This window comes from Urocitellus parryii, chromosome 3 (assembly GCF_045843805.1).
Source record: "Urocitellus parryii isolate mUroPar1 chromosome 3, mUroPar1.hap1, whole genome shotgun sequence".
Taxonomy (NCBI): domain Eukaryota; kingdom Metazoa; phylum Chordata; class Mammalia; order Rodentia; family Sciuridae; genus Urocitellus; species Urocitellus parryii.
In genome coordinates, this window is record NC_135533.1 from 169,876,213 (window position 1) to 169,894,129 (window position 17,917).

A 17,917-nucleotide genomic window follows, 5' to 3' on the forward strand; every position below is an offset into this window, starting at 1 on the left:
CTGGCCTTGGGTGTGGTCCCTGGAGAGGAGCTGATCTGGCAGCTGGCTTATCTAGCCATCACCACTTCACACACACTAACAAAGCTCCCGCTTCCTCCCAAGTCCCTCGCCCACTGCTTCCCCCTTTTTGACTTTGCCAGGAGAATGAGGACGGCACTCTTGGTCACCCAGGCCTACCTAATGTGCCTCCCAGTGCTGGTCCCCCAGCCAGAGTCGTGATCAGGCTGGCAGGTCTGGCCAGGTGGCTTTGAGGGGAGCCTTTGCCAAGCCAGCAGCTGCCCAGTCCTTGAATTACCCAATTTCCTAGGCATTCCTTGGCTCAGCAAAGATGAGCGTCAGGTTGGGAGATGAGACCACAACATCCCAATCCTGCAGCCGGAATCTGAGGCTGCTCTGGGTAACTTCCCTCTTTGTAGACCACAGAGGCATGAGCGGAAAAGGCCAAATCACAGTGTCAAAGAGGCCTTGGACCCCCACCCCCCAGTCTCTCTAGAAAAAAGTGTGAGCACTATTTCTCCTTTTCTCTTGCTTTAAGAGGTCATACTTCTCTAATGTGGGTTTGGGGTTTTTGTTGTTTTTGTTTTGTTGGCACCAGGGAATTGAACTCGGGGGCACTCAACCACTGAGCCACATCCTCAGCCCTATTTTGTATTTTATTTAGAGACAGGGTCTCGCTGAGTTGCTTAGTACCTCACCATTGTTTAAGCTGGCTTTGAACTCAAGAACCTCCTGCCTCAGCCTCCCAAGCCGATAGGAATACAGGTGTGGGCCACAGCGCCTATCTGTAATGTGTCTTAAGAAAGGAGTATTCTGAGCTCTTCTCTTTTAGATCACAGTGTGCTCAGATCTAATTTTTCTTTTTTTTCTTTATGTCTGTATTTATTTTTTGGTACTGGGAACTGAACCCAGAGGTGCTTTACCACTGAGCTACACCTCTAGCCCTTTTTATTTTTTTCATTTTGAGACAGAGTCTTACCAAGTTGCCGAGGCTGGCCTCCAACTTGTGACTCTCCTGCCTCAGCCTCCTGAGTCCCAGGTATTATCACGCCCAATGAGCTCAGTGGTTTTCAAAATGAACACATCTTGGTTTTTCCAGGCAGTGCCCCAAGCCCTCAGTCCCACCCCCATCAAAACACACCTTCCCTCTGCCCCTTTCTCTCACTGAGAACCATGAGCTTAGCTGCTGCCTTCCTGGGCACAACACTGTCGCTTCCTGGCATTTTGTCCTTGTAAAGGTAGCCACCCTGGTGATAGACTTGGAAGAGTGGCAGCAGGTGAATGGGGCTTCAGGGTAGGACCCTTCCGGCTCCCTATCCCACTGTCCCCACCTCAGGTGATTTTGGAGTGACCTCTCTGCCCCACCTTCCCTCGCTCTCTTCTCCATGCAGTCCTGGTTCTCACCCTGTCCCCGGTTGACTCTGGGCAAGAGCTGAAACCACGGCCTCCCGCTTCCTCCCTGGAAATGGACTGAGGTAGAACAAAATAGAAAATATTCTTGTTCTGGAAGGTGCAGACTCAGAGGCTTCCAGACTGTGGATGCGGGGACATGCTATGACCTTAACAACTCACGACAAGGTGTCCTAGGAATTTCCCTGTCCTCACTGCATTCCTGCTAAACCAATGGGAAACTTAGTCGTGGAAGAGCATCCAGCCTTGCCACCATCAGGACTGGGTACAAGATCCAGGCCCCTAACTCTGTACTCTGCCCACGGCCCAGGTGCAGTTCAAACGCTGTGACATCAAGACCAAGTTTGTCAAGCACACACCCTGCACCACATGTGCTGCCATCAAGAAGCAGGTGTGTCCCTCAGGCTGGCGGCGTTCCCCGGAGAAGATCTCTCAGGACTGCAGGTAATAGACCTCCCCTGTCCGTTCCCACTTCCGACAGCAGCCTGTGGGTTAGCACAGGGCCAGGCCTGCAGGATAAGAGCAAGGACTGGCTTATCCATGCATCCCTTGTGCCCTGGAGACAGGTGGGGAGGAAGAGAGGGGCAAGAGGTGTTTATTGAGCATCTACTGTGCGCCCAGCCCTGTGCTCAGCTCTGCTCTAGGCAGAAGCAGGAAAGGCAGGGCGAGAGCCCTGGTAACAGTCTGGGGTGGCTGGGGCTGCAGGAAGGAGCCCTCTCCCAACACCTTGCCTGCCCTGTCTGCAGCTACGAGATAAAGCTAGGGGGCACTCTGATGTCTAAGAGCGGCTGCAGCCTGGAATGCTGGAAAGAAGTGGTGCAGAAAGCCTGCTGCCCTGGTTACTGGGGGTCCCAGTGCTATGGTATGGGCAAGAGTGGGGGGCTGCTTTCTGTCCCTACCCTAGCCCCAGTCCTGTGCTCCCTTACAACTTGACCATTTAGTGACTGCTTACCGAAAGCTTCCCCGGGGGACCCCCAGCCCTGGCTGTCCTGGGGGAGGGAAGGAGTCTGAGGCTGGCATTAGGAGTAAATGGAGAGTTCCTGGGGTGGAACTGAGTCTGGGGGGTCCACAGAGTGCCCTGGGGGAGCTGAGACATCATGCAATGGCCACGGGACCTGCCTGGATGGCATGGCCAGGAATGGGACCTGCGTGTGTCAGGTAAGAGCTGGGCAGGGTTAGGATGGGGGCTTGGAGGGGCCACTCTGACTTGGCGCATCCCCCAGGAAAACTTCAGTGGCTCAGCCTGCCAGGAGTGCCGAGATCCCCACCGGTTTGGGCCAGACTGCCAATCAGGTGAGGCTTGCAGGACCAGAATCTACCTGAGGGCCCAGAGAGAGCCGTTTTGACAGCCAGCCCCCACCTGTCTGTTCAGCCTCCCTCCTAGCCCCTCAGCCCCATCATAACCCACCAGGGATGCATATCTTGCTCACTCCCTCAGGTCCTTGCACATGCTGTTCTCTTTAGACACCTCCTCCAGGAAGCCCTCCCTGAATCCCCAGGCTGGGCCAAGTGCCTTCTCTGGGCTCCCACCAACTCTGTGGCTCTGCATACAGCTCCATACTCTTGAGGTCATACCGACCAGAGCCCAGTTCTTTTTCTTATTTTGGGGGGGTGGGAAATCGGGGATTGAACCCAGGGGCACTTAACCATTGAGCCCCATCCCCCACCCTTTTTATATTTTATTTAGAGACAGGGTTTCGCTGAGTTGCTTAGCGCCTCACCAAATTGCTGAGGCTGGCTTTGAACCTGAAGTCCTCCTGCCTCAGCCTCCTGAGTCACTTACAAGGGTGCACCATCACACCTGGCTCAGAGCCCAGTTCTAAGCATAGAGAGGGCAGGAACCCATGTCCTTGGTGAGGCTGAGGTCTCACCTGTCCCTGTGGGTCCCACAGTGTGCAGCTGTGTGCACGGCGTGTGCAAAAGTGGGCCGCTGGGGGATGGGAGCTGCCTGTGCTTTGCTGGATACACCGGCCCCCGCTGTGACCAAGGTAAGCACAGCTGCCCTAGCAGCCTGGGACAGTGGCTCTCTATGGGTACAGCACGGGAATTGGCTGGCTGTGAGAGGAAGTCTGAGCCTCAGCCTGATTGGGATAGAACTTGTCCTCCAGGACCTCTGCTGCTGGAGGCCCAGAGAGGGCAGGGTCCTGCTCAGAGTCACACAGCAAGTTAGGCAGAGTGCCTTGGTTCCTATGTTCCTCCTCAACCCAGGATCTCAGGGCCATCACAGTGCTCTCTCCTCTCTACTCAGAGCTACGTGTCTGCCAAGCCCTGAGCTGCCCCCAGCATACCCAATGCTCTGCAGAGGACCCCACCTGCAAGTGCCTGCCCGGCTACACCCAGCAAGGCAGTGTATGCCTAGGTGAGCAACTGACTTGGGGTTAAGGACTCTGGCTCAGGGAGGGCAGGGCCTGGAAGAGCATCCTTTTCTTAACAAGTAAAATCTGGATAATAGGCTGGGGGTGTGGCTCAGTGGCAGAGCACTTGCCTAGCATGTGTGAGGCGCTGAGTTCGATCCTCAGCACTACATAGAAAAAAATAAAGGTACATCAACAACTAAAAACAATATTTAAAAAAAAATAGCTAAAAGAAAAAAATCTGGCCAATTACAGGGAGGGAGAACTGTCCCCAGGGTGGGCAGGGGGCTTATCCTCAAAGCCTAGACAGGGCTCCTGGATGCTCAAATCACTTGGCCTCTTTCTGCCCTGGCAGCTCCCAACCCCTGCCAGCCATCACCCTGTTCCCCGCTGGCCCGATGCTCAGTAAGTCCCAACGGGAAGGCTCAGTGTCACTGCCCTGAGAACTACCATGGCGATGGGAAGGTGTGTCTGCCCCAGGACCCTTGCACCATTGACTTTGGTGGCTGCCCCAGCAACTCTACTTTGTGTCTGTATCAGAGTCCAGGCAAGGTGAGCCGGAGCCCAGGCTGAGCCTGCCCCACAATCTACCTACCCACTCTGGATCCAGGACCCTGGGCAAATCACAGGCCCTCTGAAAACCCAAGTGACTCATTTGTAGAGAGAGGAGGACAGCCCTATCTATTCTCAGAGGGTGGACACGGACTGTCCAAGGGAGGCACAGGCTAGCACTTCTCCCAGATTCTCCCGTGAATGTAATGCTCCCCTCCTGCCTCTGCCATTGGCCAGGCCACCTGCTCATGTCAACCAGGCCTGATCAGCATCAACAACAATGCCTCTATGGGCTGCTTTGCTGTCTGCTACTCCTACTCCTGTGACCTGTCAGCCACCTGCCAGTTGACCCCTGAAGGGAAGACCAGGTGGGCACAGGAGCCTCAGGGGGGCATGGGAGCAGAGCAGAGAGGGCCGGCTGGACAGGAACACCCTCAACCCAGGGGCCTTGAAAGAGGGGTGCGTGAGGACCAGGAGGGGGAACTAGCCTAGCCCCACCCTGACTGGCTGTCCTTGGGCTTCCAGATGTGTGTGCAAGGAAGATGAGGTGGGGGACGGGCGTGCCTGCTATGGACACTTGCTCTCCGAGGTGCAGAAGGCCAGGCAGACAGGCCTGTTGGTCGGGCAGCTAAGAGTTGCCATCAGCATGTTTGGTGCGTGTCCCCAAGACCTGTCCATGACCCTGCCCCTCCTGCCAACAGAACTGGCAGGGAGGACTTGCTGGTCTCTACATAGGTTTTATTTTATTTTTTGGTACCAGGGATTGAACCCAGGGGTGCTTAACCACTGAGCCACATCCCCCAGCCGTTTTGATATTTTATTTAGAGACAGGGTCTCACTGAGTTAAGGCTGGCTTTGAACCTGCGATCCTCCTGCCTCAGCCTCCTGAGCTACTGGATGACAGGCATGCGCCACCACGCCCTGCTCTACATCGATTTTAGTTTCTCTGCCCAAGAGCTGTAGAAGCCAAGAATGGGCTCTTGGGTGCCTGATGGGGCTGGGGGAGCTGGACCCCAATCCTGATGGCCCATCTACCCCACGCCTAGACCCAATGCCCACCCCAACTCTCCAACTTGAGATGCCTGAGGTCCTCCCACTCCCAGGGTCCCCCCACTCCCAGGGTCCCCCCAGATCTATTCTGAGGTTCTCTTTCCTGATCCGCCAGAGCAAGGCTGCCAGGAGATCCTTACCTCGTCAGGACCCTTCACTGTGCTCGTGCCATCCATCATCTTCTCCAGATTCTTCACCACCAAGACCATGATCGTGAGTCCTCTCTACTGCAGAGCTAGCCACAGGCCCTTGCCTGCCCCCCCACCTGAAGCTGCCCCCATTTCAGGCCCCTGAGAGAGTCCCGTGTGCACACACTGGGGAACTGAGGCATCTCTCCTCCCCCACTGCTTGGGCAGGGAGTGGTGTGAAGAGGGTTGGCCTTCTCTGGGGTCACTGGACGCCCCACCCCTTTGTACCTGCAGCCATTGCTGGCCCAGAAGCTCTGCAGACAGTACATTATCCCTGGGCAGCACATGCTACAGGACTCGGGTCTCCAGAGCACACACACGTGGTGGACACTGGCCGGGAAAGAGATAACTGTTACTAACAACCGCTTGGTAAGCATAAGACCTATGCCAGGGGACCAGAGGAGTCCCAGATAAAAGATTCAGCCCAGGCAAAAGTTTTTCAGGTGAGCTGGGTACAGTAGCATATACCTGTAATCCCAGCAGCTCAAGAGGCTAAGGCAGGAGGATCTCAAGTTTGAGGCCAGCTGGCCCTGAACAATTTAACAAGGGCCTGTCTCTAAATAAAAAATAAAAAGGGGTACTGGGGTGGTGGCTCAGTGGTAGAGTGCTTGTCTAGCATGTGTGAGGCACTGGGTTTGATTCTGAGCACCACATACAAATAAATAAAAATAAAGGTCCATCAACAACTAAAAAATATTTTAAAAAATAAAAATAAAAAAGGCAGGTGATATGGCTCTGTGGTTAAGTACCCCCTGAGTTCTATCCCAAGTACCTAAAAACTAAAAATGGAAAATAAAAATAAAAATTAAAAAAAGGTGTTGGGGTGGGACAGAGGGCTGCCTGCGGGGTCTAGCAGGTATCTGGCGTCTCATCAGAGATACAGCTACGTATACAAAGACCAGCCCCAGAAGACGTTCAACATCCAAAAGCCCAACTACATAGCAGCCAACGGTATCTTCCATGTAGTCAGTTACCTGCGGTGGGAGCTCCCATCTGGGACCTCCAGGGACCCCAAGGTAAGCCAACACCCTCTCCTCCCCACTCCATGCTGCTATGTGATCTCCAAGCCCTGCAGGGTTAGGGGCAGCTCTGGGCAGGTGGGATGCACTTCCCCCTCCCTTGGGCTGAAGCAGCCTCACCCTTCTCTAGGATCCTCATGAAGATTCCTCCCAGCAGAAAACCATTGGCCAGATCCTGGCCTCCACTGAGGCCTTCAGCCGGTTTGAAGTCATCCTGGAGGTGAGCTGGGGGAAGGTGTCCTAGCCCATCTAGGTTTCTGGGCCAGGAGAACCTGCCCCATAGTGCTTTGGGGTTTCACACTAGCATGGCCTTTGCCGCCATCCCCCCTGCATCCTGGAGCCTGTCCACTGCCCTCCTGGGGTTCCATGGCAGCTTGGACCCATCGTCCACATCTTCCATGGACGTGGCCAGAGCACCTTGCAGGCTGAGGGCCGCAGGTCTCCTGAGGCAGAGACTGGCCGTTGGACCCCCTGAGCTTCCCTCCCCCTTTTGCAGAACTGTGGGCTGCCCTCCATCCTGGATGGGCCCGGGCCCTTCACAGTCTTCGTTCCAAGCAACGAGGCGGTGGACAGCCTGCGCGATGGCCGTCTCATCTACCTCTTCACGGCAGTAAGCTTGGCAGTAAACAGGGGCTGTGGCTATGGGGCCTCCACCCTTCCCTCGGGGCCTCCACGAGCCAAATTCCTTCTTCCCTGCCAGGGTCTCTCCAAACTGCAGGAGCTGGTGAAGTACCACATCTACAACCACGGCCAGGTGAGTGGTCCTCCCCTGGAGGACCTTGGCTGGGCCCCCAGGTGGGGAAGGTTGGCTGTCCCTGGGTCATGGTGCCCCCGTCCTCCTGCTCTCCTTCCATCTGGACATCATAGCACAGAGGAGAGTCTGGAGGCAAAGGGGTAGCTGTGTGTCACCTGGGCAAGGTGTGGCCAGGGCTCAGTCTAAAGCCACCTTCTCCTTGTCCTAGTTGACAGTAGAAAAACTCATCTCCAAGGGGCGGGTCCTCACCATGGCAAACCAGGTCCTGAATGTGAATATCTCTGAGGAGGTGAGAGCCACCACGGTCTGGAGAAGTGGTCTGGTGGAGGGCTGGTGGTGATTGTCAGGTCATCCAGCCCCTAAGACTATGCCAGTGGGGGGTCTGGAGGGAGCAGGAGCCGATTTCTCTCCAGGAGCAGCACTACAGGGCTGGAGGGCTTCCAGGAGGGTAAGCACGAGGCAGGAATGCTCCATGTGCAGAACGGTGAGGGCTGGGCTGAGGGTGGCACGATGGGTCTGTGCTGCAGGGGCGCATCCTACTGGGACCTAAGGAAGTTCCTCTGCGGAGAGTGGATGTGCTGGCTTCCAACGGTGTGATCCACGTGCTGGAGGGCGTCCTGCTGCCCCCAACCATCCTGCCCATTCTGCCCAAGCACTGTAGTGAGGACCAGTACAATATCGTGGCGGTGAGTCCCATACCATAAGCCCAGGCACTAAGACGCCTCCCACCCATTCTGCTGCAGTGCATGACCCAGGGACCATCTTCTGAGGCAGGGGCACTGGCCAGGTGCAGTGGCATGTGTCTGTAATCCCAGTAGCTCAGAAGGCTGAGGCAGGGGGATCCCAAGTTCAAAGCCAGACTCGGCAATTTAGCAAAGCCCTAAGCAACTCAGACCCTGTCTTAAAAAAAAAAATTATTTTTAAAGTGTGGGGGGCAGGGTATGTGGCTCAGTAGTTAAGTCCCCTTGGGTTCAATCCCTGATACAAAAAAGGAAGGAAAGGAAGGAAGGAAGGAAGGAAGGAAGGAAGGAAGGAAGGAAGGAAGGAAGGAAGGAAGGAAGGAAGGAAGGAAGGAAGAAACAAACAAACAAACATGAGCTTCGGTGGAGTCCAATCGTGTTCAAACCATAGCGGGTGCCTGGCATTGCTGGTGCAGCCTGTAGTCCCAGCTGCTTGGGAGGCTGAGGCATGAGAACAGAAGCTGAAGACCAGCCTCTTCAACTTAGTCAGACTGTCTCAAAATATAATTAAAAAGTCCTGGGGATGTGGATCAATGGCAGAGCAGCCCTGGGTTCAATCCCCCAGTACTAAAAACGAAAAGACAAAACAAAACAAAATAGCAGGCACTAAGGCCAAGGGCAGCTCTGAGGCCCAGCTATAGACTCCCAGGGACCCACCTGTCCTCCCCATATCCAGCCCCCAACAGTCCTACTGCTTCTGCCTTTAAGATGAACACATTCTCCACACCCTCCGTCCCCAGCTTCCCGCCACGGGGGCCTGCAGTGGTCTCGGGCTCTATCCCCCTGACTGCCCATTTCTCATTTCCCCTGGCCTCCTGCTCTCCCCAGGACTCTTCCCACCTCAGACTCGTGCCCTCCTCCCGCTGATTGGAGTCCTACCTGGCCTCCCCGTGGTTGGCTCTTTCTCATCCCTTGGGTCTCGGCTCAGTGTCATTTTCTCAGGGTGTGTTGAATAAATAGATGACGCCTGACTCTCTCCCTGCCTTGCCCAGGGCTCCTGTGTGGACTGCCAAGCCCTGAACACCAGCACGTGTCCCCCCAACAGTGTGAAGCTGGTGAGCGTCCCTTGGTCCACCCCTCAAGGGTAGCTCTGGATTACCCACCGGGTTCTGCCCCAGGTCACAGTGGAGAGAAGGGACTGGGAGACCAGGGCATACTTAGAGGCCCAGGGCTTCCTAGCCCCCCTACCAAGGGATGGGAGTGCTGGGCCCAGGGCTGCCTGGCAGAAGGGGTGGCCCAGGCCCCTGCTGACTGGCCTTGCCTGGCCCACCCAGGACATCTTCCCCAAGGAGTGTATGTACATCCACGACCCTATGGGGCTCAATGTGCTCAAGAAGGGCTGTGCCTGGTACTGCAACCAGACTGTCACGGTGAGCCTGGGGTGTGGGCGCTCACCATGGGGAGATGGGGGGCGTGGGACCCGTGAGCTGGACCAAGCAGATCACCTTCCCCAGGGAGCTGTACCACAGCTCAGTGGTGGCACAGGCGCCACCAAGTCCCCATATTTCTTGCTCTGGAGATGGGACCAGGGACCTGGGCAACAGGGAGGAATGGCTGGGACCTTTTGGGCACTCTCTGTCTCTTACAGAAACTTGGCTGCTGCAAAGGGTTTTTTGGGCCTGACTGCACTCAGTGTCCTGGAGGCTTCTCCAACCCCTGCTACGGCAAAGGCAATGTGAGTCCCTCCCCCGGCCCCAGGCAAGACCAGGGAATGTGTTCCCTCCTAAGCTGGCCATAGCATGCTGGAGCCAAGCCTGCCTCCCTTGAGTTCCCTATATTGGGGCAATGAAAATTATTTGAAGATTTTAGAAATCGTTCAGTAAATTTTTCCATCTATTTTCCAAAAGGCTCTTTGTTAGTAATCTTCAGTGTTCTGTCTTTGCCACTTTGTGACATCAGGGCTTCTTCAGCCCCTGGTGATGGAGAATCACAGGAGTTGAGTGTTTCAAGGTTGAGCATAAAACCTCCAGGGCCAGGTGCCTTTTAAGGGCTACTTGTTTGGCAGCATTGCAGACTTTGAAGGTGCCTCCCAGAGGGAGATCTTGGGGGCACAAGGGGCTCAGAGCCAGTCCAAGGAAGTGGGGTGTTAGGCGAGGACAAGTGGAAGGTCCCTCTCCCATAGCTGATCCTTGGTGTACCTACCCTCCAGTGCAGTGACGGGATCCAGGGCAACGGGGCCTGCCTCTGTTTCCCCGACTACAAGGGCCTCGCCTGCCACATCTGCTCTAACCCAAACAAGCATGGAGACCAGTGCCAGGAAGGTGAGTGGTCCTGGCCCAGGCCGCCTCCCAGGGAGAAAGAAGATCTGCCCAGAAAGGGGGCTGGGGGATCTCCAGAAGGGAAACAGGGCCCTGAGAGGTGCAATGAAGGTCCAAAGGAATAGAAGAAGATTTGGGAACAGAAATAGATGTCCTCATCTTCACCCATGCCAGGAAGAGCACTGTGGTTTAACGTAAGCAAGCAGGATTTAGGTCAGACACACTGGAGAACTTCCTTACGGTAATATGGGGGCAGAGCAGCTAGAATGGGGTGATTGAAAGGTCAGAATTCCATTCTGCCTGCCAGTGGAGTCAGGAATGATCTCTGGGTTAGTAATACTGAAGTCAACTCCGTACTGGTGGCCCAGTCCTCTACCCGCTGCAGAACCAACCCTGGCTCCCAACCAGTGCTGATTCCTGTCTTGGTTCTCTGTTCCCTTCTCCTTCCTGCAGACTGTGGCTGTGTTCATGGTCTTTGTGACAATCGTCCAGGCAGTGGGGGTGTGTGCCAGCATGGCACATGTGCCCCAGGCTTCAGAGGTCGCTTCTGCAATGAGTCGGTGGAGGACTGTGGGCCCAAGGGGCTGGCCAAGCACTGCCACCCGAATGCCAGCTGTGTTAGCCAGGAGGGTGTGGCCCGGTGAGGACTCCTGCTTCCTCTCTTCCCCATCTGGAATCTCGTGCAATGGTTTGCTCAGCCTCTAGCCTCTTCTCGAGGCTCAAGGAGGCCCCTCCTTCACCCACCTTTAGGTGTGTCTGTCTTGATGGCTTCGAGGGGGACGGCTACTCCTGCACGCGCAGCCACCCCTGCTCCCGCCCTGACCGAGGTGGCTGCTCAGAGAATGTCAGTTTCTATGCACCTGCCTTGAAGTTCTGACCCAGGGACAAGAGGGGACTCCCTGGACCTCCACCTGTGGCCTCACATCCCTGAGTCACTTATCCATGCCTCTTGCAGGCTGAGTGTGTGCCTGGTGACAAGGGCACCCACCATTGCACGTGCCACAGGGGCTGGAGTGGGGACGGCCGGGTCTGTGTAGCCATTGATGAGTGTGGGCTGGACACTCGAGGTGGCTGCCATGCTGATGCCCTCTGCAGCTACGTGGGCCCTGGGCAGGTGAGGCACAGCAGGGTGGCTGGGGGGACTGGGCTGTTCCCATTGGACTGCAGGGACGTCCATTCCAAATTCAAGTTCAAGGTCTGGAACCTCAGGTGCAGAGTGAGATTCTATCTCAAGATAAAAAAGCCTGGGGCTGTAGCTCAGTGGTAGGGTGCCCCTGGGTTCAATCCCCAGTACTGGGGATGGGGGAACTGGATGTGCCACTTTGGAAGCCAGGCCTGGCTGGTCAATCTTGTGTAAGAACGCATGGTATTCCCTGTCCTCCCTATTCCACAGTGGCTTTTGGGCCACCAGTCTATTGGGCCTTGGCGGTGGAACACAGATGAGTATAAATAAGGCCTGAAACACTGAATCCCCTCAGAAGCCTTAAAATACAGAACTGAGCTGGGCGCAGTGGTGCATGCCTGTAATCCCAGCAGCTTTGGGAGGCTGAGACAGGAGGATCATGAGTTCACAGCCAGCCTAAGCAAAAGTGAGGTGCCAAGCAACTCAGTGATACCCTGTTTCTAAATAAAATACAAAATAGGGCTGGGGATGTGGCCTAGTGGTCGAGTGTCCCTGAGTTTGATCCCTGGTACTCCCTACCCTGCAGAAAAGGAGCAGGTTTAGATACTTCCAATTTGCCTCTAAAGACAGTTGAGATCTGGGGTGTCCTACCTGTCATTCACCTACAGTGTGGATGAGTCCAAGGGACTTGGTATTTAGTGGGAGGGACCAGAACAGCTAATCAGGGTGGCAAGAGATGGCTGGAGATGGGCTTCAAGCTGCCGTCCCTGGGGCTGGCATTGGTAGACACCTACCTGCCTGCCCTCTTGCCACAAGCTACCGACCTCAATGACCCTGGCAGGACTCTGAATGCAGAGGGACACTGAATCTCTCCAGATGCTTCCCTCCTGATGCCATCCTGAGAGACAGTCTGGAGTATGGAGCTCCAAACAGGGCTGTGGTCTGGGTGGGCCTCTCTGGGGAGCAGCACCCTGCAAGAGCCAGGGAGTTGAGGAGGAAAGAGTTGGGGGGCTCATGACCAGACAAAGCCTTTGCTCCCTGATCTCCCCAGAGCCGATGCACCTGCAAGCTGGGCTTCGCCGGGGACGGCTATGAGTGCAGCCCCATCGACCCCTGTCGGGCAGGCAACGGTGGCTGTCATGGCCTGGTGAGAGGGTCAAGGGCTCAGAGCCCTGGGGAGGCTCTGTGGGTTGGGTCTGGCTGCAACTCACTTCCTCTCAGTATCTCTGCCTACTGTCAGGATCAGGTTTTTTCTAAACCCCAAATCACCCTCTTTGCCCAGTCACAGGAGAAACCCTTCATATTTCCCTATCAAGCCACAGGCCCCGCCCTGCCTCCTCTTTCTGCGCCATCTTGTTCCCTGTTCCTTGTTCCTCAGACCATCCAAGCTCCTCACTGTTCCCTGACCTTGTTCTGCCCCACACTATGACGATCCTGTGGCTTGGCTAGCTCCTCCTGCTCTCAGCCAGGGCACTCCCTAGCCCTGGTCTCCCCACCCGCCCCACCCACAGTCATCACAGGCAGAGTCATTCTTGTGTCAAATGCTCAGTAATCTTGAGGAATAGGGCTAGATCCACTCCTGGTGCTCCATGTGCTCAGACAGGATGGCTGGAGAAGGAGATGGTGGTGCCAGAGAGGAGACGGATGATAAGGACAAACAGAGAGTCCAGTGCAGTGGCACATGCCTATAATCCCAGTGGCTCAGGAGGCTGAGGCAGGAGGCTGGCAAGTTCAAAGGCAGTCTCAGCAACTTAGCAAGGCCCTAAGAAACTCAGCAAGACCCTGTCTCTAAATAAGAAATAAAAAGAGCTGCAAATGTGACTTAGTGGTTAAGTGCCCCTGGGTTCAATTCCTGGTACCAAAAAAAAAAGGTCCGGTGGGGGACAGAGAGATAGAGTCTAGGTGGTATTCAGCCTGCCCTCTGAGTACTAAATGGAGGGTTTTGTCTCTTTGTCCCCCATTCCCACCAGGCCACCTGCCAGGCAGTGGGGGGAGGTCAGAGGATCTGCAAATGCCCCCCTGGGTTTGGAGGTGATGGTCTTAGTTGCTACGGAGACATCATCCGGGTAGGTGATGAACAGATTCATATCTCTCTTCCCCACACTTGGGCAGAAGCCCTTCCCTGGACCTCAGGTGGGAAACGGGTGGTGCTCAAGGCCCTTTGTTGGGAGACTTGGATTTGCCCTCAGGTGCATAACCTGGGCCCTTTCCCTCTCCTTAGGAACTCCAGGCCAATGCCCACTTCTCCGCCTTCTCCCAGTGGTTCCAGGTAGTATGCTGGGTTGGGGCCCAAATCCAGTAAGCTTCCTAGATGTCACCCAACATCACAAGTGGCAGGTGGGGCAGGTAGTCTCTAGATGCTGCTGCTTCCATCACCCCCATCCCCTCACTGTGTGCAGAATGCCAGCATCACTCTTCCTGCCAATGGCCAAGTCACAGCCCTGGTGCCCTCTGAGTCTGCCATCCGTAGGCTGAACCCGGAGGACCGGGCCTTCTGGCTGCAGCCGAAGATGCTACCACAGCTAGTCAGGTAGGGCAGCCACAGCTGGGCCAGGCCACAGGAGGGTCCTTCTGTGTGGGTCTCCCAGGAGAGGTGGAGGAGAATTGGGTTTTTGGCCTGGCATGTGTCCACCTGTTGGGAGGGACCCCGTTCCAAGGATCTCTATATGTCATACTAATCGAGCTTTATGTCCCTTCTAACTATGCCTTCCTCAGGGCCCATTTTCTCCAGGGTGCTCTCTCTGAGGAGGAGCTAGCCGGGCTGGACAGACAAAATGTGACCACCTTGGACCCTACCACACGCTGGGAGATTCGCAACATCAGTGGGGTATGAGATGAACCCTGGCAGAAGAGGTGACAAGGCAGGCCATGGGAGGGAGCTTGAGTGGTCACAGGCTCCCCCAGACCAGCACACTCAGGGCATGAGACTGAGATTGGGTCCCCTTCCCCTTCTCAGAGCTGGGCTCAGAGGATGTGTTCAGGACACCTTGCAGTGTGTTTGGGGGCCAGCAGTGATTACCCTGTGAGGGGCTGCCTGTCTGTGCCTCTGCCACATACCTGTGCCTCTCATCATGGGCCCTAGTGGGGGGTCTGCACACCCACCTGCTAGAGCTTGCATTGAGGGTTGCAGGCCAGATGGGGGGTGCTTGGCACTGAGCTCTGCCTGCTGCCTTCTAGAGGGTCTGGGTGCAGAACGCCAGCGTGGATGTAGCTGACCTCCTCGCCACCAATGGTGTCCTACACATCCTCAGCCAGGTATAGCAGGAGGAGCATGTGTGCGGAAGGCCTCCCAGGCAAGCCACAGAGCAACAACACTAACCAGCCCCTCGCTCTCTACCCCAGGTCTTGTTGCCTTCCCGAGCTGATGTGCAAGGTGGGCAGGGGTTGCTCCAGCAGCTGGACCTGGTACCTGCCTTCCGCCTCTTTCGGGAGCTTCTGCAGGTAGGGGAGGCCAGCATTGGGGCTGCCTGCTCAGGGTCACCTTGCCCAGGTCTGGAGGGGGCAGGCTGGCTCCCAGCATCAGGACTGAAGACTAATGTGCCTATCCCTGTCCCCTGTCCCTAGCGCCATGGCTTGGTGCCCCAGATCGAGGCTGCCACTGCTTACACCATCTTTGTGCCCACAAACGGCTCCCTGGAGGCCCAGAGCAATGGCAGCAGCTTGGTGAGGATAGGGTGACTGAAGGCAGAGGGTGAGGGCACAGAGGGCAAGCTTCCCATGCCACAGCAGAGGGACACAGTGGGAACAGCATGATGTCCAGGAGGCTCCAGAGTCCCAAACCCTCTGAGCTCATGCCTTCTCCCACCCCAGAATGCAGACACAGTGCGACACCATGTGATCCTGGGGGAGGCACTCTCTGTGGAAGCCCTGCGGAAGGGGGGACACCGCAACTCCCTCCTGGGCCCCGCCCACTGGCTCGTCTTCTACAACCACAGTGGCCAGGTTTGCGGGGCAATGGGCAAGGAGACCCTTCTTGGGGACTCTACTCTTGAAGACTGCTTCTCTGGAGTTGTTCCTACCTGGAGCCCCCTTCCTCTGCTCCAGGGAGATTCCCCCTATCCTTGGAGGTGCTCCCCCCGCCTTGGAGTGTGTCATGGCTTTATAAGCCACCAGCATGAGGATGGTGGTGGGGTGGGTAGATTCAAATTCTTGTCTCACTTCTCAGCCTGAGGTGAACCATGTGCCGCTGGAAGGCCCTTTGCTGGAGGCCCCTGGCAGCTCGCTGTTTGGCCTGTCTGGCGTCCTGACAGTGGGCTCAAGCCGCTGTCTACACAGCCATGCAGAGGCCCTGAGGGTGAGAGGCTGGGGCCAGAGGGAGGGCAGTGGGAGGACATGAAGAGTAGCGGGTGAATGGGCACAGTGGCTCATTCCTATAATCCCAGTTACTTGGGAGGCTGAGGCAGGAGGATCCCAAATTGGAGCCCAACTTGGGAAACATAGTGAGACTTGCTGTAGCTCAGTGGTAGAGCATCCCTGGATTCAGTCCCTAGTACTGCAAAAAGTGAAAAATAAAAACGGCAGGGGCCTGCCAATTGGCCTGGCTGACAGGGAGGGACACTTGGTCAGTTGGCCCTGGAGGAAAGGTGGTACATTTGGGGGTCCCACTCTGGACCAACTGACATCCCACTCTTCCTCTCTGCAGGAGAAATGCATAAACTGTACCGGGAAGTTCCGCTGTACTCGGGGCTTCCAGCTGCAGGTGGGATGGGCTTGGAGCAACTCTGTCCCTGCTTTGTTGTCCTCAGCCCATGTGTGGGGACCTGGATTGGCAGCACCCAGCCTTCCGGGTGGAGGCCCTGCCTGGCCCTGCCTGGCCCGCTGTGCAGCCTTGTGCAGTCCTGCTTCTTGGAGGCCTCAATCCTGTGGCCCCACCCCATATATATCTCCTTTGTCCCCTTTGCATCTTCTGCTCCCCTGCTGGGCTGTCTGTCTCACCTACTCAGATCCCTGAAATCCAATTATCTGTCTCCTCATTCACTGTCCTGACCTCGCCCAAGCCACTGTTTGACCCCTCCTGCCTGTCCCCACTTTCAGGACACACCCAGGAAGAGCTGTGTCTACAGATCAGGCTTCTCCTTCTCCCGGGGCTGTTCTTACACATGTGTCAAGAAGATTCAGGTTTGTCCTGAAGTTCCCCCCACCCCAAGCCTTTGGACAGTGGGAACGGGGACCCAGGGGACAAACCAGGACTGCTAAGAGCAGAGGCAGAAGCCAGGCATGGTGGTGCTGCTCAGGAGGCCAAGGCAGGAGGATGGCAAGTTCAAAGCCAGCCTCAGCAAATTAGCAAGGCCCTAAGCAAGTTAATGAGACCCTGTCTCTAAATAAAATATAAAAAGGCCTGGGGATGTGGCTCAGTGGTTAAATGCCACGGGTTCAATCTCTGGTACCAAAGAAAAAAAAAAAAAAAGAGGCAAGGCTGGGTCTAGGATGAGGCCCATGAAGCAAGAGTGACTTGAGGAAAGGAAAGGGAGAGATGTTCAAATCAGAGGCTAGTGTTTATCACTGTGTCCATCTTCCTGGGGTATGGAGATGGGGAGAGGGAGAAAGGCTCAACCCTGAAGTGCCCCTGCCAACCACACCCTAGCAGAGGCAGGGCTTCACTTCTCATTGTGGGACCCAGGTGCAGTCCTTCCCTGCTTGAATCTCCATCCTGCCCCCGCCAGGGGGTGCTGTAGAAGAAGCTCTCATGCCCCTTTCAGCTCTGATCTGCCCACCACCCAGTCTTTGGTCCCAGTTGCTGTACTATGTGGGCCTGTGGCCGCAACATGCCCCTCACCTTTCCCTTCCCCCTGACGTCTGGCCTGTGCTCGCCATCTCCCTCCCTCCCCATTTCCTTCCCATTCCCTGACCCTTGCAGGTGCAGGACTGCTGCCCTGGCTTCTTTGGGATACTATGCGAGCCATGCCCAGGGGGTCTGGGTGGTGTGTGCTCGGGCCACGGGCAGTGCCAGGACAGGCTCCTGGGCAGTGGGGAGTGCCGCTGCCACGAGGGCTTCCACGGAACCGCCTGCGAGATGTGCGAGCTGGGCCGCTATGGGCCCTCCTGCGCTGGAGGTGAGGATGAGAGGGGCAGGGTGCTGGGCACCTGAGAGAGGAGAGTGGGTTGGGGACCCTGGCAGGAGCAGGCTGGAAATGCCGGATAACTCCTGTCCTCTCTCGTCCCTCTCCCAGTGTGTGACTGTGCCCACGGGATGTGCCAGGAGGGGCTGCAAGGAGACGGAAGCTGTGTCTGTAACATGGGCTGGCAAGGCCTCCGCTGCGACCAGAGTGAGTGGGTCCCCAAGGGGTGTAGGGACATTGGAGAGGCAGTTCCTGTCTGAATGACCAGAACCTTCCTCCTGCCCCCAGAAATCGTTGGCCCTCAGTGCCCCAAGAAGTGCGATCCCAATGCCAAGTGAGTTACCTAACCTGGGACAGGGGGTGAGGGGTGGGAATTGGGTCGGAGCAGAGCTGGGCAGAGGCTGAGCCATGGC

At 56.2% G+C, this 17,917-nt stretch overlaps 1 protein-coding gene across 2 annotated transcripts in view; it reads left to right on the forward strand.

The window, feature by feature from the left end:
* Positions 1–17,917, forward strand: part of Stab1 (stabilin 1) — a 28,801-nt gene that overhangs the window by 2,494 nt on the left and 8,390 nt on the right. For both annotated transcript variants that reach the window (XM_026388568.2, XM_077796199.1), the window contains exons 2-40: positions 1,718–1,851; positions 2,154–2,269; positions 2,480–2,565; positions 2,631–2,700; positions 3,300–3,395; positions 3,656–3,766; positions 4,117–4,313; positions 4,551–4,681; positions 4,839–4,966; positions 5,479–5,576; positions 5,786–5,920; positions 6,427–6,567; positions 6,701–6,790; positions 7,067–7,180; positions 7,271–7,324; positions 7,533–7,613; positions 7,852–8,010; positions 9,057–9,119; positions 9,339–9,434; positions 9,653–9,739; positions 10,214–10,325; positions 10,776–10,962; positions 11,073–11,166; positions 11,278–11,436; positions 12,497–12,592; positions 13,416–13,511; positions 13,667–13,714; positions 13,845–13,975; positions 14,161–14,272; positions 14,623–14,700; positions 14,788–14,886; positions 15,010–15,108; positions 15,256–15,387; positions 15,611–15,739; positions 16,088–16,144; positions 16,480–16,563; positions 17,303–17,498; positions 17,616–17,711; positions 17,793–17,838. In XM_026388568.2, coding sequence (XP_026244353.1) covers positions 1,718–1,851; positions 2,154–2,269; positions 2,480–2,565; positions 2,631–2,700; positions 3,300–3,395; positions 3,656–3,766; positions 4,117–4,313; positions 4,551–4,681; positions 4,839–4,966; positions 5,479–5,576; positions 5,786–5,920; positions 6,427–6,567; positions 6,701–6,790; positions 7,067–7,180; positions 7,271–7,324; positions 7,533–7,613; positions 7,852–8,010; positions 9,057–9,119; positions 9,339–9,434; positions 9,653–9,739; positions 10,214–10,325; positions 10,776–10,962; positions 11,073–11,166; positions 11,278–11,436; positions 12,497–12,592; positions 13,416–13,511; positions 13,667–13,714; positions 13,845–13,975; positions 14,161–14,272; positions 14,623–14,700; positions 14,788–14,886; positions 15,010–15,108; positions 15,256–15,387; positions 15,611–15,739; positions 16,088–16,144; positions 16,480–16,563; positions 17,303–17,498; positions 17,616–17,711; positions 17,793–17,838 — 4,238 coding nt within the window. The remainder of the gene's footprint in view (positions 1–1,717; positions 1,852–2,153; positions 2,270–2,479; positions 2,566–2,630; positions 2,701–3,299; positions 3,396–3,655; positions 3,767–4,116; positions 4,314–4,550; positions 4,682–4,838; positions 4,967–5,478; positions 5,577–5,785; positions 5,921–6,426; positions 6,568–6,700; positions 6,791–7,066; positions 7,181–7,270; positions 7,325–7,532; positions 7,614–7,851; positions 8,011–9,056; positions 9,120–9,338; positions 9,435–9,652; positions 9,740–10,213; positions 10,326–10,775; positions 10,963–11,072; positions 11,167–11,277; positions 11,437–12,496; positions 12,593–13,415; positions 13,512–13,666; positions 13,715–13,844; positions 13,976–14,160; positions 14,273–14,622; positions 14,701–14,787; positions 14,887–15,009; positions 15,109–15,255; positions 15,388–15,610; positions 15,740–16,087; positions 16,145–16,479; positions 16,564–17,302; positions 17,499–17,615; positions 17,712–17,792; positions 17,839–17,917) is intronic.